Raw genomic sequence first — 23841 nt, 5'->3', positions numbered from 1 at the left:
TCCTCTTACTCTTATTTGTATAATTTGCATTTTTAGCCTGACCTCTACATGATATGCTGGTCATTTTGTATAAAGATGGGATGCATTTTATGAAACTAGCACCAGTTCTGTGTATGCAATACAAAGATTTGACTTAACCCTGCTGGTCAGCTTCGTGTTCTGCTATGAGAACTTTAAGGCCCTCATTTTCCCACTCAATTCTATGCCAGTGGTCTGGTTTCACAGAGCAGTACGAGCCCTTCCTTTGCAAGAGGGGCAGAAACCTGTCTGAGCGAAACATTGGCTTAAACTCCATGTAGAGCAGAGTGCTTGACGGCTGAGGCTGGGGAGTCACTGGTTTCCCACTTCACTCAACCAGGGCACAGTGAAAACAAACTCATCTGGTTACCAGCTTTCTACACAGGCCTTGTGCTAGGTTTAAAACTCAAGCAAGTTCCCATGAAGAAGACTGGCCAGTAGAAAAGTCCTAGTAAGACAGTACCCCTGGCCACCTGCTTTTCGTTTAGGGTTTGTGCAAAAGACACCACATTCTATTAAAAGGGCCCATATGAGGAACGTTTAATTTACTCCCACCAGCTGGCAGCCAAGGCCAGTTCCTTTGCAACATCACTTCTCCACTGTGCTCCTGAAATTACAGGGCTCAAGTCTGACTCCCATTAAGAACTGAAAGTAAAGTGCAGATTTCAGAGGCCCAGCACAAGAGAAGATTGCATCTCTCGGCTGCCCCCCTTACGGAGCAAGCAGTGCCCCACAATAAGAAGCTGTAGAAAAGTTTTCAAATAGCCTTTAAACTACAGTACAAAAATGGAATTCTCAGGCATCCCTTCCCAGAAGGGACAGGAGGAGAAAGTTTATGGTGCCTCTTTATACAAGTTTTTACCACTACATATGTCAGAGAACTTCAATGGCAGTGCAGTAATTGCAGTGAATTGTTTCCTCCTTCAGGAGAAAGTTTGATGCACATACAGATGGATGCAATCTCTTTCTCTCTCCCCCCGCCCTCCCATTAGTCAGTACCAGCTGGTCACTAGAAAGGCACCATAGGTCAGTTGTAACAAATTGCCAAGCCTAATTTACCCCCCTTATCAGGTGTAGATTAGGTCTCCCAGCTGGCCAAGTACCCCTTCCTTGCTTTCATACAGCCATCTGAGTTGTGCCACAGGTTTGGGTTCAACCGCAGCACCTCCTAAAGGCTTGTAAAATTTCAATGAGGCTTTTAAAAGCCAAGCAGGCAATTTATTTCCTACTGTTTAGACATGCAGTAGTGAGCTTCTGACACATGTTGCAGAGGCCAGTGGGATTTCTAGGTGAAGATTTCCTACCTTTCCCTTTCAAAGTACCAAAGAGACTGCAGAGCCTAGCCCATCACTTGGAAGTGACACAACTAGAGAAAGTTAAAGGTGGGCTTGGCTTACCTTGTTTGGTACAAAATCCCCTGCTCTTTGTTTGCAGTAAGATCGAGGAAAGGGCTACAGCTGATACCCCCCTCTGAAACCCCTTCACTTGCTCACTCTTGGTTTGTTAATGTGCAACATCTTTCTATTTCAAACACACACGTTGGGCCTTAGCATCACCGAGACAGTTGGCACAAGTGGTGTTAAAAAAAATGGAGATGCTACTGTCGTGACTCACTTGCATTTTGGCTGGCAGCTAAATGCCACTTTTCCCTTCCTCCAAATTACAAACATGAAAGTTCCTGAGGTTTTTGGCAACTGGGTTTCCATCCTGTGAACTGGGACTCGTGCTCTGCAGTAAACGGTAGGAGTGCAACACCTCCGCTTTTTCCATGCTCTTGGAGCAGCTTCCACGGGGGGGGGGGTCAGACAGCTGCCTTCTAGCTGGCCACTAGCCTCCTGGAGAGCAGGAGAAGCAGCCTCCACTCATGCTTGGTCTGGAGCACTTATCACCATCCCCGTGCGGGTCTCCGTGGCTGCCTCGTGCAACTGACTTGCAGACAAGGGCTGGTCTGTGTTTTCTAGAAATGTAGAACAGTTAAAGGGTGAGGGTTTTCAAAGGCCAGACGGGAGCTGTTCAGCGTGGCTCATTCCAGTACCAGCCCTGGTGTGAACCTATTTCTGAACACCTACAGCTCCTTTCAAGCCAAACAATCGATCGATTTGAAGGGCAGAGGGCACTATCCTTGTCTGCCCTCCTGCGTAATCTTACCCACTAATTCTTTAATCAAGGCTAAGAGCTAGCGGGTGAATCAGAACAGGGCGTCATGTCCCAAAACTGATAAAACCAGAATGCATCAAAGGGTCCCATTGCACCTCCATGCACCAGGTCACACCACCAGTGGTGCAAATTTGTCCCAGCCAGCCCCTCCCCCATTATCAGGATCGAGGGGTGGCTGGGCCAAACATGACCAGTGCTGGGACCCTGTGCACAGGGTGGCAATGCCCACAGCAGGGACCTGAGCTGAGCCCAACCCAGCCAGCCCTTGGGCCCAGAGTTGCTGCAGGGTGAGTGGGGTGGATGCTACACTGCACCTGCACCACCACCCCCGCACAGGATCGGACACCCTCCCTCCCCTCAATCTAGTCACTGGGTTGCCGCAGGCCATCAACAAAGGCCTGAGCCCAAAAGGTTGAAAACCACAGCACAAGAATCCCTCTCTCAGAAAGAGATTCACTCGTGACTGGAAAAAAAATCCACCACCCCCCTTGTCCTAAAGGTGACCTACCCTCACCGGTAAAGTTTACATTATTTCCCCATGAATTTGGCTAGTTCCACTTCCAGGCATTCGATCTTGGACTTCCCAAGTCTGTTATAATACCACTAATTAACAAAACCCTCTCCCCTGGAATGAGGAAGAGCCCAAATCAAAATCCAGCAAACGGTCCCTGGCTGTAGTGACTGGGGAATCAGTTGGCTCCAAAATGCTTTTGCTCTTAATTCCATCTCCTCTTTCATCTCATCCAATTCTCAGCTCCTACTACGGTTTGGTTCCTCTTACCTCCACCTAGGAACATGGGTTTAGTGGCCAGCAGCACATCCACATTGCGATGCTGGGACAGTGCATCTAAAAGGACTTGCCCCTCCTTCTGGAAGAGGAAGACAAGGGGGATGACTATGTCACTGGTGCTTCCATCTCCCACCATCTGGAACAGAACCATCTCCTCGCTGCAGCTGCCTTCAGCATTGTCTACAGAGAGGGAATACGAGAGCCCGTTTCAGGGTCAGAGCTGGGAGCATTCTCTTACTTGTACATACTGTCACACTCCATGCACTCTACTGCTGTGCTGCTACTTATGGGGCAGGTTTGGTCTGACCCTCAATTTCATGCTGGTAGGACGATTGGAGGTCACTTGTTCTTACTTGTACTGTACATGTTACTGATGGGGGGGGGGAAGAGGAGCAGGGTTCAGATGCCAAAGGTAACTGCAATTCCAGCCCCCATAAGCCACAAGCAGTAGGCACAAGCCTGCAGTACTTTTCTTTACCCTGAAGGACAGGTACACATGGTACCTCGGTGAGCTTTCCCCCTCTATCTAGCAGGCAAGGGTTTTGGAACAAACAGATACTAAAGATGCCCAATGCTCTTCTGGTGCAAGCCCCAGCTCCCAGCCCCAAGGACAAGCTTTTGCCCCGTCATCTCCATAACCGCATCAGAATACCCACCGTCTCCCAGCCCCCACCCACTCCTGTACCGCTTCTGTCAGCAGGATGTGACTGGTGCTGTATGCATGTGACAAGCCCCCAACACAGGCTAATAACAGTGCTTGAGACTCACCGATGAAAATCACCCCCGAGGCTCCTGCTTCCTGCAAGTTCCTGGCTTTGGTGGCAAACATGCATTCGCCTCTCTGGGCCAGCGCCATTTTCCCTTGCACCTCCTTCCAGTTGCTGATTGCTGCACAGGCCTGGTAAGGTTCACTCAGCACTAAGCTCCCTTTCACCTGCAGTGACACACGCACAGGGAAGCTCTTCCAGCAAGGCCAGTTTATACCGCACCTAGGGCAGTGAGGGCTGGTCTGTAACTGGGGCTCACAGGCAATACAAATCATCTCTAACGAGGGGCTATTTCAGTACCAGTAAGTACTGGGCCTGTTCAAATTTCCTAGGGACACTGAGGCTCAGGAGTGGTGTGAGATGCACCAGTCAGCTTACTGTGTAGGAGCCCTACTTCGTCCCTTTCAGATAAGACAGAGGATGCATTTACCACTGTAGAGGCAGCAAACAGCTGAAGGAAGGGGTGTACACACCTTGCACTTGCATGGCATAGCCAAGACCCCTAGGCTAGCTTCTATCTCTGTGCATACCCCCCCTCCAATACCATCCTGCCAGTTCCCAAAACTGTTTGCTTCATGCAGTGGGGCCTGGCTTCTCCTTAGCACAGGTTCACAGAGACGAGCCCATGTTGCAGGCTATTAAAATGAACCCAAAGAGCAATTCCAGCCCCCCGGGGCGATTCCCAACCTCCAATCACGGCCTGCAGGTTTCTCTCCTTGGAGCAGGAATGTTGCTTCGTTTAAAAGTAGATCAAACTTCTGGGCAGAATTTTTATTCTCCTGATTTTTTTTTTTTTTTAAGTGGTCATCCAATCCGGGAGCAGAAACAAGGCCATGTGACTTGGTGATCAATCACATAGCACCAATAGTGGACAGGCAAAGCAAACCATTTGGAAAATTATTCAGTGAATCCCCACAAAGCCAGGCTCAGCTGCCAAGCCGAGGGGGCTTCCATCACCCGGCTCCATGGCCCAGCAAGGAGAAGCAGGACCGGTTAAGACACTCCTGCTGGCCCGGCTATTAGCAGTGAAAGAGTCACCCACCCCGTGCTCCTGTTTGGTCAGGTCCATTCCAAACTGGGCTGGTCCAGCGGTGAGTACCGTTCTCCCAAAGAAAGGGGGCGAGAGAACTTGGACGGCCAGCGGGGAGATGCCTTGCTGCTCTGCTGCAGGCGGGTCGACCAGCTCGGTGATGAATTTCAGGCTGAAGAGCCCCAGGGGAGAAGCGTCTTGCTGCGGAGGGAGAGAAACAACACTGTACGGGCTCTGGCAGGCTAGAGTCACAGAATAACCAAGCTAGCAGTGCCGGTCGGCGCTCCGTCCACCCTACAAATGACGGCGTAGAGCCAGGGGAGGTGCTCGAGCAGGACGGTATCGCAGCACAAACAGGGCACTGTGCCACAGGCTCATTCTGACCCCGCTCCGGCTCAGCTCCCCCAGAATGGAGCGAATCCGCCTCACATATCCCCCAGGACCGGCAAGAGGTTTCATCGGCGCTATCTGTTAGAGCTCCTTGGAGGAAAACAACCCTACGTGGCAGTGATGGACAAAGCACTGGGAAGCTTGACTCATGCGACCACCAAGAGAGCTGCAAAAACGCGGCCGCTTGGTGGAATTTGGGCTTTAGACACTGCAAGGAAACGTGAGGAGGTTTCTTTAAAGTAGTTGCTTACAAGACAGACTCAGCTGTCCCTATGAGCAAGCAATTACCCAGGCGACTGGAGCTGGGAGGAACCGTGCCAGGAATTCTCACATTGGCCTTCCAGCGTGACCAGCGGCAGGCAGAGCACGCCTGCCACGCACGGAGCACTCGGCACTCACCTTGTGCCGGAGGCTGGTCAGCTGCACGCTCCTGTCACCCAGAGGGAGCAGGGTCAGTCCCATGCTCTTCAAGATCTCCAAGGGTTCCATCCTGCTATCATGGAAAGGGAACTCAATCCCCCTGAGGGAGACCAGGACCAGCCATCAGAGTCAAGGTGACAGCAACAGAACCCGTCCCGGAACAATGCAAGCCCAGGCTCCAGCAGACAAAATCCAACAGCTGGAAGCTGAAGCTAGACAAATTCAAGCTGGAAATAGGGTGCCAATTTCTAAGGGTGAGCGGGATTAGCCAACAGACCCCATTACCAAGAGGCATGGTGGATTCTCCATCACTGGTAATTTTTAAAACCAAGATCAGTTTTTTCTACAAGGCCTGCTCTAGTGCAAACGCAGCTATTGGACGGGAAGCAGGAATGCAGAATGGGAAGTCCTAGGGCTGGCATTATGCAGGCCAAACTAAATGATCACAGTGGTCCTTCTGGCCCTGGAATTTATGAATCACCAAGAGCCCGTGGGAGTTACGCAGGGGCTGCCACTCACCTGAAGAGCGCCAGGCGCTCTGCTCCTGGTTGCAGCAGCTGCTTGTGGGCATCCCGGATGGTGCGGGTGAAGGCTGGGTTATTGGGGAAGAGAGTCTGTGCGCTGGGGCAAGAACGGGTAAAAATCTCCTCCTCTCCATGGCCCCTGCGAAACATCTACAGTGAAGGAGACAGGGATCAATTTCTTCTCTCCTCTCGTGCAGCCCCCTGGGTTTGGGTGAACAACGGCCCAGCACTGACTTTGTCCTCGAACACTCAGCAAGGGACTGGCAGAGCCGCCCAGCCACTCCAGTGACCACATCAAGGCCCGTGACTTGTCCCTTCTAGTTCTGAAAATCCATTAAAACCCAACGTCAGATGAGCTCAGGCAAGTTAGATGCAGGTGGTCATGGTCAGTGAGTGTCATGTCCCCCCGCATCCCACAGTGCCCCATTCACAGAGGATGTGAGTCTCTTGGCAGTTTAGCTCAAGCTGTTCAGATCCTCCTGGCTGTTAGCTGTGGAGGGGCAGCGTGGCCTAGCGTTAAGACACCAGACAGGGACTAAGGAAACCCGGGTTCTATTCCCAGCCCTGCCACTTGTTTGCTGGGTAATCTTGGGCAAGTCACTTCCCATTCCCATGCCTCAAGCTTCTTCCTGTTAGAGGAGAATGATACTGACCTGCGTTGTCCAGCACTTCGAGATCTGCTGAGGAAGAGCGTTAGCTATGAAGAGCTATTAGCCCTCTGTGGACTGTCACACACGCATTGGCCGGGGAGGGAAGCTCTGGCTGCACATACACCAGTCCCCCCACCCCGACGTTTCATAGCAACGCCGACCGTGTTTTAAAAATAAAACTAGATACAGCAGTAAGCTGCCTAAGGGATTCAGGAGCCCAACTCCCATTGGAAATCCCTTCTCTCTCAGGCTGGGACCCAACACAGCTGGGTTTAAACCTTGAAAAATTACCAGCCAAGTTGACCTCCTCCTCTGAAAACAGTCATGTGCCCTGAAGTCATAAGCTGCTGTGAAGCTAAACATGCCCCGGGCACCCTTAAGAAAGCCTACAGCTGACGTACAGTCATGTTCCTGGGGCAGGGGGGCCGGGCGGTGGAGAGTGACAGGGGCAGCAGGTGGGCCTCGGTGGTGAAGATGTAATCATCAATGTCTAGAGGCAGATCTCGCTTCTCTGTGAAAAGCAAGTAGAGGTACTTAAACATCTCGGCCAGGAAAAAGGAGTCCATCCTGCATGACAAAGAGAGACGAGTGTGAGAGGCTGGGCCTGCTGAGAACGAGGCGGCAAGAATTGAAAGAGCCTGTAAAAATTAATTCAAATCCCTAAAAAATCTCTGGCAGATCACATCAATCCTCTTTGCTTTGCCCGGTCTTGAGATGGCCGGGAGAAGCAACCTCAGAAGTCTCCCTCTACCTTCAAGACCCACATTGCTGCTGAGGAAATGCTACCTCGTCACTTCATACAGCAATCCCTTCCCCCCCAGGAGATGGTATTCCTACATCCACTGCAGACAGAGAACACACAAGGGGACTAGATTTCCTCTCGATCCAACATGGCTCAGAATTGTCTTCGCTCCAGGAGAGATTCCGACCCGTTTGCTACCCTGGTCCCTCCCTTCTGTTGGCTTCCCTGCGTTAGTCATTAGATTTAGACTGCGCGCTCTAAGATAAAGGGCCGCATCTTTATGTCAGCGAAGCACTGCGTATGCTCACGGCGCTAGAAATGTCGTTTTCATTAAGCTAGGGTGTCCCGTGGAATTCCGTGAAAAGGAGGGTGGAGGTTTTGATCTTCAGATAAGTCTGAGACAGACTCCAGAAGATTAACCTGGTTCGGGCAAATTCAGTTCAGCCCAGCTGCAGGGCAAGGCAGCTCTGTTCCAGCATTGTACTCGCTGGACATGGCTTTAAACACTTCCTTCGCAGGGCAGCGACATGGTCACTGGCGAGAGCACGGTGGGATTCACACACACTGCACCATCCCCACTCGCACCGCGCAAGTCGGTATTAATAACTAAGTGTCCCTGACTAGCCCCCGATTTCCCACCACATCACAGATCAATCAGAACAGCTGTGAGACCAATAGGTTGTTCCTGTGGTGGGTGGCGTTATTGCTGGTGATGGGGTTTATTGGTAGCATTCTAAGAGCTTGTCTACACTACCACTGACTTGGGTATAACGTACGTCGCTCCGGGGCGTGAGTACTGCACACTCCGGAGCGACAGCACTCAGTGTAGACAGCGCTATGCCGACAGAAGAGCTCTCTCCCATCTGCTTAGAGCGTCTTCACCAGACGCATTCCAGCGGCACAGCCATATGGTGCAGCACTTCTAGTGTAGACTAGCCCAAAGGTTATGTCTACACAGCAGCTAGCAGGTGTAATCCCCAGTGCGGGGAGACATACAGGTGTAAGCCATGCACTGAAAAACAGCAGTGTCACTGCAGCAGCATGGGTGGCCGCTCAGGTTAGCCACCGGCATATGAGCCCCGGGGGTCAGGCAGGATTTGTACCCTGATCTGGCTGCAATGTCTTTCCGCTGTCAAGGAAAACCAACATCATCCCCCTGTACTTCGGGGGGGGGGGGGGGGGGGGAAGAATGAAACCCAAGAGAATTAGATTCCAGTCCGGCATCGGAACCCGTGTAGACAGCCCCCGTGTCATCGGTGCGCAGATGCAGGGACTCACTCACATAGCGCCAATTAGCTGACCCCAAAGATACGGCCCATTGAGCCATTCCCCACTGCACGGGGCCCAGGACGTCCCATACCAGACACTGGCTCCATGCCCATAATTCCCCACTGGCCCATCCCACTCCTGGTTAGCCCTACCCCCTGCCCGTACAATACTTCCCTCTGCCCAGAAAGGAAGGGGGTTTACCTGTCCTCGTGTCGGCCCGTCCGTACATCCTGCACCGCCGCAAAGCCGCAGGCCACCCGGGCATACTCGTTCAGGCTCTCGACAATGGACTTGCCCACCTGGAGGTAGTAGGGGTCTCGGGTAGCCTTGGAGAGAAAACAATTGCAATTCAGCAGGCCACCAACTCACTCTCTTCCCAGCATGGTGAAGTCCGAGGGAAACGGTGGCTCATTCACAGATGGACGTGACAAGTCACTAGCCGCAGGGTCAATCCTGCGTTGCCATCCCTCGGGGGAAGGGAATGAAGAGCTCCAAATCTCCACTCCTCGTGATGAACACTCAGCCCGCTAAGTGATCTGACCAACTCTCACACCCCAGCCGCTTTAGGACAACAGCTTCGAAAGTCAGTTTGGAATAAGAGCAAGTCACTGATCAGCCAGGAGCTGCCGCCGCCCGCTCTTCTCCCCACCAGCTACATCTCTCTAGGAGCGATGGCACCCTCCGTCCTGACACCCCTCTACTGCTTCTTTGGAGGAGTTCAACACATCCACTTTCAGCTCATTGGTGTTTTCAGCCAAGCCACGGGACGGGACTAACCTTGTACAGGAAGTAGGTACTCTCAGCAAACTCCGGCCGCAGAGGATGCTGGGCCCAGTACACGGCAAAGTCGGACGTGAACGCCTTTAACGAAGGGAGAGAGCTCACTAAGATACAAGCTGCCATTTTCACAACAGACACTGAGGGCTCGTCGACAGGGAGACTTAGTGCGTGGCAAGCCAGGATGTAAGTCTACAGCACACTAGCTTACCCGGCACTAAATGGCAACGTGGACCTTACTCCCATGCCCTAAGAGTTCCCAAATACTCCCGCTTGAAATGGCACGAGACCCTTTAGCGTGCTGGAGCAGGGTCTACACAGACAAGGCACGTTCAGACGTTGCCAACTGGGGGCCCTGATGCAAAGCCACTGGAGTCAGCGAGAGTTTTCTATTGACATCCCCGGGCTTCGGATCCGGCCCTGGCGAGCTAGTGAGGTGCAGAGATGGGAGAAGAGCGTGAAAGGCCGTAGGGGATTTTGCTTTGGCAGCTAAGGGCATTTCAACGTGGAGGGCTGGGAGGAGAGTGCTAGGGTCCAATGCAGAAGGAGCAGCGGTTGCAACATAGTTATGAAGACCATATAACGGATGAAAGGTGCAAACCCTTGAGTCCCTGTCCCCATATCGAAAAGCCCACCGATGTCAATGGGAGTCTAGCTATTGACTTCAGTAGGCACTGGATCCAAACCCTAATTTTCCCCCGTGCCCAGAGACCGACGGGATCACAACGCAGTGACAACGGGAAGCAGCTCGTTCACTCACCTCCGGAAGGAATTTGTGTTGCTTGGTGACCTGGTACAGCATCTCGTGCGTCTCGATGGCGGGCTTCAAATCCCCCCTCAGCACCTGGGGACAGACAAAACCACCCCTTGTTTCCCTGGGGCACAGCAGGGGAATAAAAACGGCCTCGGGGCAATCGCAAGGCACCAGAAACGCTCCCGGCTCGTAACAGCGACAGGAGAAGCGAGATCCTGGCTAGGGGGTGATTTGTATACAGCACCAGCACAGTGACTTTAGTGCTAGTCAAAGATGCCGGCTGGCTGGCTGGCACGGTGTGCACAGGGCAGACACAGCCAGGCAAGGGTTGTGCAAGCTGCCCTCCCATTAGCCCACCGATATGACTCACCCCTTCGGGGACAGACCAGCGCTAGGGGTGAGAGAGGATTCCAATCTAATCCCATTCACTCTTTGGCCTCACTGCTGCCACCCAGAGGCCAACAAAGGGAGGAAGATAATTAGTGCCAGCTACACGGATGCAGAGAGAGTCTCAGAAGCTGGACTGAGCCCCCACCAACTCATTTCATATAAAGGTTATAACTCTTCCCACGTCAGCCATAATACACCTGCTGCTGCCTCCCAGCCAAAACCATGGGAAAGGAAGGAGGGCGGGAGGGTATTTTAGCTTCAACCACCAGCAACCTGCTCATAGCTTATGTCCTCCCGGACACATTTCCCTGATTGACCTTGGGGTGTACCCTTGGGCCACCGCCGAGCCAGGCTGACTGGATCAGCCAGGGTCAGAGCATTTGACAGATGGACATTTCACCGAGCGAGATGGCTTGCAGCATAGGTCTCCAAGAGCCCCACACCTGGCTCCAGGACCAGCTTTTGCAGGAACACAAGGGTGAGGAGGGAAGGAAAAGTGGTTAGGGCACAAGCCTGCCATCTGGGAGACCTGGATTCAATTCCCAGCTATGTGCCACTGACTTCTTGGGTAACCCTGGGCAAATCACCTGTCCGCGCTGTGCCTCAGTTCCCCATCTGTACAATGGGGATCCTAGCACTGCTCTGCCCTCTGAGACGTGGGAGGCTAAATACATTAAAGACTGTGAGGCACTCACATGCTATGGTAACAAGGCCAGATGTGTACCTGAGCACAGAACGCATCAGCTAAAGGCCGTACAAGTGCCGAAGAGCAGAACCGTCGGTTAATTTCAGGCAGTCCGATTGGGTGAAGGCGCTGACCCTGCTTAAGGACCTGGCCTAGCGCTCTCTTTTTATATTAACCCACCTGCCACAGTCCCGCCCCTTCGCTGTGCCAGGCCCATTAAAACCAACAGTTAGTGTTTACTTGGCAGAGCCCCGCAGCACCGCCGAGTCCATTCCGCCCGGGGCTGCGGCTATACCTGGAGGCCGGGGAAGAAGGCCAAGAGGGAGTCCATCCAGCTCCGGATGCTGACTGTGGGGTTGTGCATATGGACGTTGAGCAGGAGGGGAGGCTGGCTGATGTATTTCATTATGGCCACGTAATGCTAGAGAGACGGACACAAACTCGGTTATCCAACCAGCAGGGCAGAGCGCTCTGTAACCCAGTAAGACAGCAGGGAGCAGCAGAGTAGGGAGGGCTTAGAAAGATCTTCCAATTCAATAGGAAGGCTCCTCCGTGGAGGACTTGGGAATCTGGGACTATCTCTGATACACATGCCTAAATATGTCAGTCACGGGACACCGTGGGCATGTCGTCCATGCTCCCACAACTCAAACGGCCGAGCAGAGCTGGCTCCCGCTCCGGCTGAAGAAACATTCACCTGGTGGCCAACAGCCAAGCATGGATCATTTCTGCCACCAAGGCCTTCTGAGCATTTGCTGGCATCACCCACACTAACTGCGGAGAGGCTCCGAATGCCGCACAAGCCTCCCCATCGCCCCTCTCATAAGGGACGCCAAGCTCTGCATCCTGGCAATGAAATGGGGGCTCCAAAAATGGCCCTTGCTGGAAAGAAAGCGGTGGCGTGTTTGTGGCAGCAGAGCAATGCACCTCCCCCCAGCACTGGCCGCAAGTTCCTACCCAAGCGCAGATGAGCGAGGAGGTGCCAGGGTGGCCTGCCAGCTCCTGACCACCTGCTGCATCCCTGGCACGCTGCCACTGGCTGCTAAGCAGAAGCTATCAGCAGCCGCTCCTGTGCAAGGAAACAGATGCAGACAGGCTGCGCGGCAGAGGGGCTTTCATTGGTGGGTCCAGCTGGCCTCGCACCTTCAAAATGGATTCGCAGATGGAAGAGGGGGTGAGGGAGCAACGGGTGATCAACCCCATTCCTCCAGAGAGCAACAGAATGGAGAGCGCTCCCCTGTGTACTCACAGCGTTGAACCTGTCCAGGTAGGTGTCATCCCCCAGGAGGATATACGCCTTCATCAGGTACTCGTAGTACGAGTCGATCCCGGCTCCGACCCCACTATCTAGAGGAAAACGACAGGCAGGGAAGCATGGGAGCTTTACCCAGCACACCCCTGCACAGGCACCCAGAAAAGAAGAATGTTGCAGGCTCCCTTGCCCTGTGTGTCTTGGTACTGCCCCTCGGGGGTCTACGCCGCACTGTCACCCTCATGTCTCACCGCCAACACTGGCCAAACCATCAGCAAGGCAAATCTCTGGCTACATCCCGGCAATGAGAGCATTCTTCCCCTTCCCAGGGCGGGGCAGGGCGAACAGCACCCACCTTCGGCACACTGCCAAACACAGCTCTGCCCAGAGCTAGCGGGGAGCACTGGCTCTGGGTCTGCCGGGGTCGTTCTGGTTCCCCACCACCCAAAAAAAGGGGTGGAACGCCATTCCGAAGCACTCCAGCACAACTCAAGCCGTGCCACTGCACCAAAGCACACAGGAGACGGCGTTACCAGCCGGCACATCTCTGCCCGCAGGCAGCCACACGACACCAGTGTCCCTTCAGACCCCCAGCTCCAAGCCCGGGATTCACTTACCCCTCCGCACCCAGTCCCCATTGTGAATGTTGATGACCGTCCCCACCAGGTCGTTCCCTTTCTGGCGCTTCTCCCAGAGAACATCCAGCGCTCTCCGAGCGGTGTCCTGAGAACGGAGAGAGGAATGAACGTACACAACACACAGTCTCCATATCACCCTCCCCTCTACCCAGGAACAGACAGGAGTTGTTCCTACGCCATTCCTTACGCTTATTAACTAGACCCACCCTACAGAGCGAGGGGACAGCATCAGGGACCAGGCCCTACAATAGGGCTCAGGACCTTTGGGCTCTGCCACTAACTGTAGGGTTTGATACCTCGGGCAAGTCACCGTGCCTCAGTTTCCCCACCTGTAAAATGGGGGTGATAACACTTCCCAAGCCCATGGGGATAAATCCAGCCCTGTATTCCACGCATTCAGGTTCCACTCAAAAGCAGAGACATAAAATAGAATCATCTCCCCCTTCATGCCCAGACTCTCTCTCTCCCCCCCCGCCTCCACACCCCCCCCCCCCCCCCCCGTACGTTCCTACTGCTTAGCCAAAGCAACGTCCAGTTTGCTGAATCCTGCATGATGCACTGGGGCTGCCTGCCTGGGCGGATGCTGTATATCCCCCAGCTGCCCGCAGAACCAACCAGCGCCAGGCCAGGGACTCCATTTCCAGCCATCCCTCAGATTCCAGTGGGGAGCGGGGCAGGGGGAGGGTGAGCAGCTGTCCAGATATTATCGGGACCATCCCAATATTGGGGGCTTCGTCTTATATAGGCTGCCTATTACTCCCCGCCCCCCACTGTCCTCCCCCAGGTCCCAATTTTCCACACTTGCTATCTGGTCACTGAGGTAGGGGTGTTGTGGGATTGCTCACTTGCCCCCCCGCCACCCCCATTTAGCCTGTAGAGGAGGGCAGGCTGGGATCCTGGTGACATGCGGATGGACGGGCAGCATGAGGTCTCCGTTAGGCCGAACGCAGATGGCACGGGGCCTGTGGGTTCCCAGTGGCCGTGTGAAATAGGGCCTGGCAGAGAGCGAGGGGACTCAAGCATGGGGATGGATAAGCAGCAGTGGGAGGGTTTGACAGAGCGTGTCTGGCTCCTGGCGTTGAGGGGCTTTGCCCAAATCTCTGTGCAAGTTCAAGTGAACCAGTGCAGACCACGGAGAGGCACTGTGAAATGAAGGGCGCCCCACATTCCGGGCTAGCTCACCCCAGGGACTCCACCAGGTCTGCACAGAGGATCTCCTGAGGCAGGAACCTGTCACGGCTGTTTGCTTTTCCCTTGAGCTTCCCAACCACTTACTTCGAAAACAGTCTCTTGCGTCAGGCGACTGAGGGCAGCGAACTCCAAAATCATGGTGCCAGCGCAGGCCGTGCAGGTGTCCAGCTCGGTGCCTGTCCGGGAGTTCGGACTCAGGACCCCATACCTCAGGTTCACCTGGATAAAGAGACGCTCCCTTGGTTTCACTAGGTGTTTTCCCTCATACTTGTCACATGCGGCAATGAGGTTATTCTACTTTTGTGCAGCACTCTGTCCTGCACGCTTTACAAAGCATCTGCCAAAATGCAGCCACCTCTGGGGTGGAGGGTAGCAAACAGCTGGCATGCAGCACACTGCACCACAGCAAGGAAAGGGGCCAAGAAATTGGGCCACACGTGACCTACTGTCAAAAAGATCAGGAAACCTTTATCACCCAGACAGGCCAGGAAGGATTATAAATAGCCATCTGGAAGTGCCCCTGTCCCCAACATAAGCCGCATGGAATATTTCTACCTCCTGCAGCAGGATTCAGGGGTCCTTATGGCTGCAAGGAACTTGGGTGCCTCAGACCAGAAGCAACGGGCAGGGCAATGCAGAGCCATCTTGAGAGAGCTTTGAACCCCTTTCAGTCACTCAGATGCGCTGGGATTTTAGGGCTGCCAAGAAGGATCAGCCCCGCCCCCCGCCGGGCGTCTGAGTCAGAGAAATGGCTTGTCAAGGCAGGTAGCACTCAGCGGGGGGCTCTGGGGAAGCACACAACCCGCTGGGACCCACATGTGGCTCCAGACTCCGCAGACCTTATTGGTGCTTTGTTGTGGCTGTCCGTGCCAGTTCACACAAAGCCTCCCCTCGTCCCGGCTCAGATCCGCCACTCCCTTACCCTGGGGTACGGCAGCCCGCTGGTGGTGTTGAACGCAGGCAAGAGACGGTACCCTAAATCCCGGGCCAGGTGCAGGAGCTCGTCCTTGTACCACTGCAGCCGCATGCCTTGTGCCTTCAACATGTCGGCCATGATGTGACCCCCCAGCAGGCCCCTGCAGGACAGAGAGGGGGAGCAGGGTTAGGCTGCTCAGAGGGACCCTGCAAGTTGAGATCCCAGAGGGCTCATTTCAGGAGCTCGGCGCCCACTTTCCTCTGCTGGGATGAGCAGATGCTAGGCCAGCTGGGCCCCTCTGCACCCGCCCCCCAAGGCCCACTGGTGAGCCAGGGGCCCAGGGCCTGTGGTGATGTCCCCGCTCTCCATCCCCATTGAACCCAGTGTTCATACACAGCAAGCAGCCTTCCCCTCTCCCTCGGGGCCGCTTCTGCACCCTCAGACGCCACCCAGAGCCACTGCACCGAAGAGCCACGCCTCAAAGCATGTGACAGAGCCCACGGGTGGGCAGCATGTGCCTGGGCACTGAGCTGAAGGGGACAGATGGGGGGGCACAGCCTTGGGAACTGGCACTGGCTCTGTGCTCTAAAGGACTGCACAGAAGGGGCCCTGCCCCGGCCTGGGGCTCACCCCAGCACACGAATGTTGGTTTCAAAGACAGAGACCACCACGTCGTTGTCCAGCCGCACGTCCAGGACCACCTTCCGCACAGCGTCCTCAAACTCATCCAGCTTGTTAAGGACCTGGGCGGCCAGAGCCACGGGAGAGAAGAGATTCGGGTCAGCGACGTGGGGCGTGCCCCACTGCCCTTCACCTCCCCTTTCAAACACCTCTGCCTTTCCTGGCTTTCAGGGCCCTGCTCACAGCCGTCTGGCTACCCAGTTCTCTCCTCTCCAGACCCTGCACTCTGGTTCCCCCTCCCTCCATGGCACCTCATTCCTTTCTCCCACAAGGGTGCCTGGCATATCTGCCCTGAGTCTGTCCACTACACACCCTCCTCCGCCAAATCCCCCTCCACACCCACCTTCCCCTCAGCCCCTCGAAAAAACAATCCAACTGTTCCCCCTCAGCTAGAGCAAAACCCTCCTTTGGCTGTATGTTGTCTGGTCTTGTGAGGTGTGTACAGCCCCCACCACACTGCTGGGTACTAAACAAATGATAGTCACAACAGCAATTCACTGACTGGTCACATTCTAGCTTGGCGTCACCTACTCAGACACACCGTTTCAGGGACAGCTGATCTAGCTGTTTTCGGTACTTCCGTACACCGCCCCCCCGCCCCAGTATCCACCTCCCGGACCCCTGAGAGGCAGGGCAGTGCTGTTTGGGGAAATGAGGCACAGAAAGGCTTGTCCAAGCTCACACAGGCAGTCTGTGGAGGAGCAGAGAATTGAACCCACGTCTGCCAAGTCCCAAGTTTGCACCCTAACCACTAGGCCATCCTCCCCCTCAGATGTGTGTTCTGGCTCACTATCTCAATGTGGGCACCTCAGGTCAACATTGCAAGTGGTAGCAGGATCAGGGCCTACACAAGCGTACGAGTGGCCCCCGGGCTGCCAACTCAAGATTTCACTGCGGGTCTCCCAATATTTGCCATGTGTTATTTTGTTTTGTTTTTTTAAAAAAGCCTCAGATCCCGGATGCAAGTGATCACATCGGAATCTCAGCTTCATTTAGAGAAGAGTTTCCAGCCCTCATGGAGAACAGCTTCAAACCATGGCCTGAGTGCACACTACAGGTTTAAAACCCAGAAGGCAAAGAATAAGAACCCACATTTTATACTAGAGTGCTTTTAAAAATCTCATGATTTCCTGGGACCTGACTCATGATTTTCAAATGCTCGGGGCGGGCAATACCAGTGGGTGCAGGGGCAGCACAGCCAGAAGGACATTGTGGGCTCTGGAAAAGCATGGCCAAGAAGAGAGGATGATTGCAAGCTCTTTGGGACAGACACTGTATTTCTGGTCTCTGTTTGTACAGCACCTAGCGCAGCGGGGCCCTGATCCATGCCTGAGGCGACTAGGACCTACCGCAATACAAACCACACACACACACACACACAAATAAGAATAGATTAAGGCAGCTAAATAAACCCAGGATCATAGAATAGACAACAGGATAAGGAAACAAACAGGACATAATGAAGGGAAAAAAGTTGAAGACAGACAGAAGCAGAGAAAGGAAAGCATGCCCTGAATTGATCGCTACTGCATCAATCAACAGAGAATCTAGGCCCCAGAAGGGGCTCTGGGAGAGAAAATTAACTGAATACGGGAACATGTTTTGAATGAACAGGCATTAATTTTTCTGTTTGTCACTAGGGGGAAGAATGCAAAGAGTAAGATTCATTAACAGAGAAGGAAAAGAAGAGGATACTAGAAACTAACAAATTACAGAGACATGCGGGGGGAGGGGAAAATCAGGGAATCTAGGTTGTAGCATCTAGAAGTCTCAGCGGAGATCAGGGCCCCATCATGCAAGGCACCAGACATATTAAGAGACAGTCCCTGTCCCAAAGAGCATAACACATGTCCAGGAAGGTCATTTTTCATTTTGATTATATTCTCTTTTGTAAGCAAGAAGCACTCATGCTAAAATGAGAGGTTTCCTGGCTTTAACTGCATTGCTTTCAAACGCAGACAGACTGTCTGCTTTTATCTCCATGCAATACATAAAACACAAGCACTAAACCTTGCACACAAAACAACACAACACTACTGTTTATCCCCATTGGGCAGTGGTGGAAGCTAGGGTCAAGTGACTTGTCCAAGGTTAGACAGTCAGTAGCAAAACTGGGAAGAGAACCCAGGAGTTCTAGACAGACCTGCATGAAGGTTTGCTGACCCTGTGGTTCTGGGTTTCATTATAATCCTGAAGTTTGGGGCAGGTTTGGCCCCAGAGATCCATAGCCTTTCGGCAAGCATAAGCCAAGATCTGGTTTGAGAAGAAACCCAAGCATAGCTTGGGAGTGGGTTCAGCTGAGTTTCACCTGCAATGGCTGGGTTTGTTTAGCACTCAGATGAGCTATGCCTGGGGTGGAGGGAGAACGTGTGGGCTGGGAGTAGAGAGAAAAAATCAAAAGTTTGCATGAACTCCCATGGGCCAAATCTGTCTTGTGCACTAACACTTGACAATGCTCCAGCCACTAGACAATACTTCCTCCTGCGTCCTATTGAAAACAAGTTCCCCCCACTCTAACCACCACTGAAGATGCCCCAAGTAACTCCTGATCCTACATATACTTTAATTGTACTTGTCCATCAAGAATGTGAGAGAAGCCCTACAGCTTTAAGGCCGATTCTTAGCTCACTTGAAAAGAAGCAAAAACAGCAGAGGGGAACGTACAGTCCAATACACAAGAATGAAATGGAAACCCCTCTGTGCCAGGAACTCAATCTTGCTGGTGACAGATACCAACGCCTGTAAATGCAGACACCACTAAAATCCAACTCAACAGATCTAGACCTGCCAACCCCCCGATAAACTGGTCTGAGAAGCAGATTGCTGACTTACCACAAGCGTATCCAAAGTGTCAATTAGAGTGAGGGAAAACCTACAGGTTTAAATGAAAAGAACGTATTTTAAATTCAGATGAAATTCAATCTTAGAAAGTGAATTGGACCAAACAGTTAGCTGAAAACACACGCCAAGGGGCAGATTTTCTGAGCTTGGCACTTGCATGAATAATGGCACAAATTGTACAAGTGTGTTTTTTTTTTTTTTTGCAATTGATGTAACTGTGCACACAAATGGACACACAACCATCTGTGCATGCCACTGCAGGGGCAAAAGAAATCTTTGCACTTGCAAATTAGATGTATAAATATTCATCTACAGAGAGTCCTGAAAATCTGACCCATGATATTCTAGCTAGAGTAGGTCAACATTTTTACTCAACTTTTATTTTTTCCCTTTGGATTGAAATGCTGTGGGGTTTTTTTTTGTTTTTTGTTTTCGTTTCTCCATTCAAAACACAAATTTCTGCAATAAGTATCCATTTTCAACAACTTTTTTCAGGTTTTCACTGAAAAACCAAACGTTTCAGCCAAACCTGAAATATTTTTGATTGCTGAAGATTTGTATTTTTGCTTTTTTGTTATTGTTTTTTTTTTTGATGAACAATATTGTGCAGAAAAAAAAACTCAGAATTTTTTGCAAGAACAAAAACCGTTTCCTGACCAGCTTTCATTCTACCCCTCCTTGATCATGAGGGGAAAAAAATGCACTTTAATTGCTGAGACTGACATTACAAATAGCACCTCCACTTCCCCCTCTTAAGGATCCTTCCAGCAGAAGATCTGAAAGTACTTCTCAAACATTAATGAATTCAGTCTCAAAGCTCCCATGAGGAATAAATATCACCATCATTTTACATGTAGGGAAACTGAGGCAGTGCTGTGACGTGATTAGCTCTTGGTGACACATCACAGTGAGCCCAAGTGTCTGAGCTGGGAATAGAAGCCCAGATTCCCAGTTTGCTGTCCTAACCACTGGTCTACTTTGTAACACACAACCAGAAAAGCCACAAAACGCCCTCACAGTAGCAAAGGAATCAGAGGGCGCTTGTGGCCAACAAGTGCTCCGCAGGCTGAAGTGCGAAAGGAGGAAGAGGAGGAACCCATCTTGCACACTCACTTGCCAAGGGCATCATCGACATCCCCACGACTCGGCTCCATCCCGCGCACTCGGCCCCGACAACTCAAAGGCATTAGCTCGTCTGCAGGATATGCGTGTTTCTGTACAAGGGAGGGGAAATCCCACAAATGCTCAGTTGACGGTAGATCTAGGACTTGGAAACCGTCTCCAAAGACTGTCAAGTGGGCTGCTTTTGAAGGAAACTAGGCCCCTTGCCATTCCTGTTGCAGAAGAAATGCCTCTCGTCTTACGCTGCTTGTTCCTTGCTCTACAGTTACACACATGCCTTATCAACCTCTAGCCAGGACGCAGGAAGCAATGGAAACAGCTGTTTAGATCTGTGCTGCATTCATCCAGCTCTTACACTAGGACGGCTCATACTCTGCCAATCTAAAGCACCTAGCCAAGGCTGCTGAGGGCTTTGCAAACATTCAGTGAAATCCTGGAGCTCCTACTCAGACAAAACTTTCAACATCAGTCGGATTTTGCCTAAGTTAGGAGCGAATGCAAACCAGGGGTGAGGATTTCGGTATTTGGCTCTTTAGTTAGGATTAGCCCCATTTTACAGAATGCGGAGTGACACACAGCTCATCCGTGGCAGAGCTAGGAATAGCATGCAGATCACCTAATTCATGCTGACTGCTACACCAGGCAATCTCCATAAGAACATGTAATATACATCTCCCAGCAATTCTCACAGTCAGGACAGCTACCTTCAATTCTATGTCATTTAGGTGAGGGGACAGTCGGAATTCTGGTCAAAATTAGCCTGGCCTCACCAGCCACAGAAGCTCACAGAGCGAGCAAGAGTTACGCTTTGTTCTGATGGACAGCCGCCTACTATCTGCTATCCCTACTCTACGCGCAAGGGATAAGATGAGGAAGGTTTCCCTGCTCCATTTGCAAGTCTCCTTGAGTCCGGTGGATTCCAGCCAGCACCTGAATGTTGTCCTACGCCTTTGCATGTAGGAACTTCTTTGGTGGACCTTTAGACCAGGTCTACACCTAAAACATAGGTCAACCTAGTTACAGATTCATAGATTCTAGGACTGGAAGGGACCTCGAGAGGTCATCAAGTCCAGTCCCCTGCTCTCATGGCAGGACCAAATACTGTCTAGACCATCCCAGATAGACATTTATCTAACCTACTCTTAAATACCTCCAGAGATGGCGATTCCACAACCTCCTTAGGCAATTTATTCCAGTGTTTAACCACCCTGACAGTTAGGAACTTTTTCCTAATGACCAACCTAAACCTCCCTTGCTACAGTTTAAGCCCATTGCTTCTTGTTCTATCCTTAGAGACTAAGGTGAACAAGTTTTCTCCCTCCTCCTCATGACACCCTTTTAGATACCTGAAAACTTCTATCGTGTCCCCTCTCAGTCTTCTCTTTTCCAAACTAAACAAACCCAATTCTTTCAGCCTTCCTTCATAGGTCATGTTCTCAAGACCTTTAATCATTCTTGTTGCTCTTCTCTGAACCCTCTCCAATTTCTCCACATCTTTCTTGAAATGCGGTGCCCAGAACTGGACACAATACTCCAGTTATGCCGCTCAGGGGTGTGAAAAGTCACACCCTGAGAGACATAAGTAAGCCAACCTAAGCCACAGCATAGACACTGCTAGGTTGGTCGATGGAAGAAGTCTTCTATCAACCTAGCTTCTGCCTCTTGGGGGGCTGGATTTACGACAGTGAGAGAGAAACCCTTCCATTGCTGTAGCAAGTGTCTATACTACTGCGCTGCAGTGATGCAGATGCAGCGCTTGTAACGTAGGCATACCCTTAGCGTCCATTTAAAGAACAGAAAGGGGGAGGGGGAGAGTTTCTCATAAAGAAGGCAGCTCTCTTTTTGCCAGGTGTGACCCTCTGAAGGTTAGAATGGAAACAGAAAAGACCCATGGGTGTGTGGCCATGGTATGGTGCTTGGCAGATACAAGACCCGTCGGTGTGTGGCCATGGTATGGTGCTTGGCAGATACAAGCAGCTTTCCAGTCTCCTGTATATACCTGATACAAGAGCCCAGGGAATGGGACACTGGGTCTGGTCATTCCTGCCATGCACATACCACTCCAAAGGAGGAGGGAAGGGTCTTTGCCCTCAAAACTCCTCCATACCATCCTAATGGAGACACAGCCCCTCCCAACTCTCCCCCGGGGTTGGAGCAGTTCAGCATCACTCCCCAGCTTGGCCCCAGCCTAGCCCCAAGAGGAGAGTAACTTCAAGGGAGTTGGGGGGTGAGTGGTTGCCGCATCTGGGCTGCTTCCCCCATGTTTCCGTTTTAAAGAGGGTATTTTTGTTCATACCGCGAGACTCTTGTATTTCTTTCTGCAGTTGTAGAGCACCCCAAGCTACCTGACACGCTGGAGGGTGGGAAGGCTGCTGGGTAAGCAGGGTTAGAAGAACAGACAAGACATAAGACTCAGGGTTTTGTCCAGAGACACGTGAGCAAGAACGAATATAAAAATACGAGTTACCATGTAGCTGCCGTACGCGTGGTCAAACATCTCCACGACCTGGTCCCTGGAAAGGAAACAGCAGAGAGACCATGGGAAGCTCGGCTAGCCCAGAACGGCTGACCATTGCCACTAGACTTGAGAACGCTGCGACTTCCGTTACGACAACGATCCAGCAACGATCGATGACCTGTATCTATTCTAGAGCCTTTTATTAAGTCAGTGTTGAATTACTGGTCCCGTTCCTTTTCAACTATCGTCATTAGGTTAAATTGTGTACTGAGCAGAGAAGGTGCCAGCTCTCCACAGGGGAGCCTAGACAGGGCAGACAATGGGGAGTCTAGACAGGGCAGACAATGGGGAGTCTAGACAGGGCAGACAATGCACAAGATGTTCCAGTGTACCCTAGGGAGATCTTTTGGTTCACATGGACATATCCACGTTTTTAGCAACGGCACCCTACAAAGCTCATCTCTTACTCCTAGACAATGGGAAATTGTGGGGGGGGGGGGGGGGGAGTTTTTAAGTTGTCTGTCTTCCTGGTGCTGGGTTATATTAAATTGTTCTGCTGCAGTCATGCTCATTACGGATGTATTTTCAAGTTAGGTCAAGTGTTCCTAGAGTGCATAGCAATTGCGACTGTACGCTCTTTGGCTCAGGGGCTGTCTTTCATTATAATTATGGACAGCGCCTTGCGTAACAGAAACCCAACCCTTGACCGGCACCTCCCTGTGCTACCATGAGATGAAGTAATCCTGCTTCAAAAGGACGCTTGTAAAACAAACACCAGCACCTCCCTCCTAGCCCCTGCGTCCATACAATTGTCACCGGTGGGTGGTGGAAACCCCACTTTCCCACACACAACTTGTCTCACTGTACATCTGCCGTCAGGCTGGGGGTGGGGTCCGGCTGGACTTGTATTTGGGGCGGGCAGAGGAGGAGACCCGATGTGGGTCTCCAGGCACCAGGGGGCCCTCCTGGGGGGGTGGAAGTTTTCACCTGCCCCCCAAGCCCGGCAGCAGGAAACCCGGCGCCGGGGCTAAGCGGACCCAAGCGGGCGAGCCCCGGGGGGGGGGGGGGTCTGGGGGAGCTGCGTGCTCCTCGGGAGGGGGGGGAGCCCCCCCGGGTCCTGGCTGGAGGGGGGGGGCAGACGGACGGACGGACAGACACGGGGCTGCTCTCACCTGAGCTGGCTCTTCTCCGCCGCCCCCACGGCCGCCGCCCCCGCGGCGAGGGGCGCCCACAGCAGGGCCACCAGCACGGCCAGGGGGGGGCCCCGAGCGCGGCCCCCGCCCCGCGCTAGCAGCATGAGCTGCGCGGTGCCCCGCGCCCGGCCCGCGGGCTAGTGACGGTGTAACGCCCCCCGCCCGGCCGGGACCGGCCCCCGCTGC

At 52.6% G+C, this 23841-nt stretch overlaps 1 protein-coding gene across 1 annotated transcript; it reads right to left on the bottom strand.

Annotated features, from left to right (window-relative positions):
• Window positions 1–768: 768 nt before the first annotated feature.
• Window positions 769–23836, bottom strand: LOC128825138 (ER degradation-enhancing alpha-mannosidase-like protein 3). The gene is made up of 20 exons (XM_054007278.1): window positions 23635–23836; window positions 22472–22517; window positions 19996–20096; window positions 18874–18913; window positions 15991–16103; window positions 15367–15520; window positions 14529–14663; window positions 13233–13338; window positions 12613–12710; window positions 11659–11784; window positions 10295–10378; window positions 9535–9618; window positions 8959–9083; window positions 7148–7313; window positions 6092–6246; window positions 5552–5672; window positions 4775–4963; window positions 3734–3899; window positions 2957–3145; window positions 769–1975 (listed from the first exon to the last, which is right to left on the bottom strand). Exons 1-20 carry the CDS (start codon window positions 23757–23759, stop codon window positions 1881–1883), a joined length of 2418 nt encoding a protein of 805 aa, XP_053863253.1. The 5' UTR covers window positions 23760–23836; the 3' UTR covers window positions 769–1880.
• Between the last annotated feature and the right edge of the window lie 5 nt (window positions 23837–23841).

This window comes from Malaclemys terrapin, chromosome 17, assembly GCF_027887155.1.
Source record: "Malaclemys terrapin pileata isolate rMalTer1 chromosome 17, rMalTer1.hap1, whole genome shotgun sequence".
NCBI lineage: Eukaryota > Metazoa > Chordata > Testudines > Emydidae > Malaclemys > Malaclemys terrapin.
The sequence above is the reverse complement of the archived record's forward strand: the minus strand, read 5'-3'. Positions and strand labels throughout refer to the sequence as shown.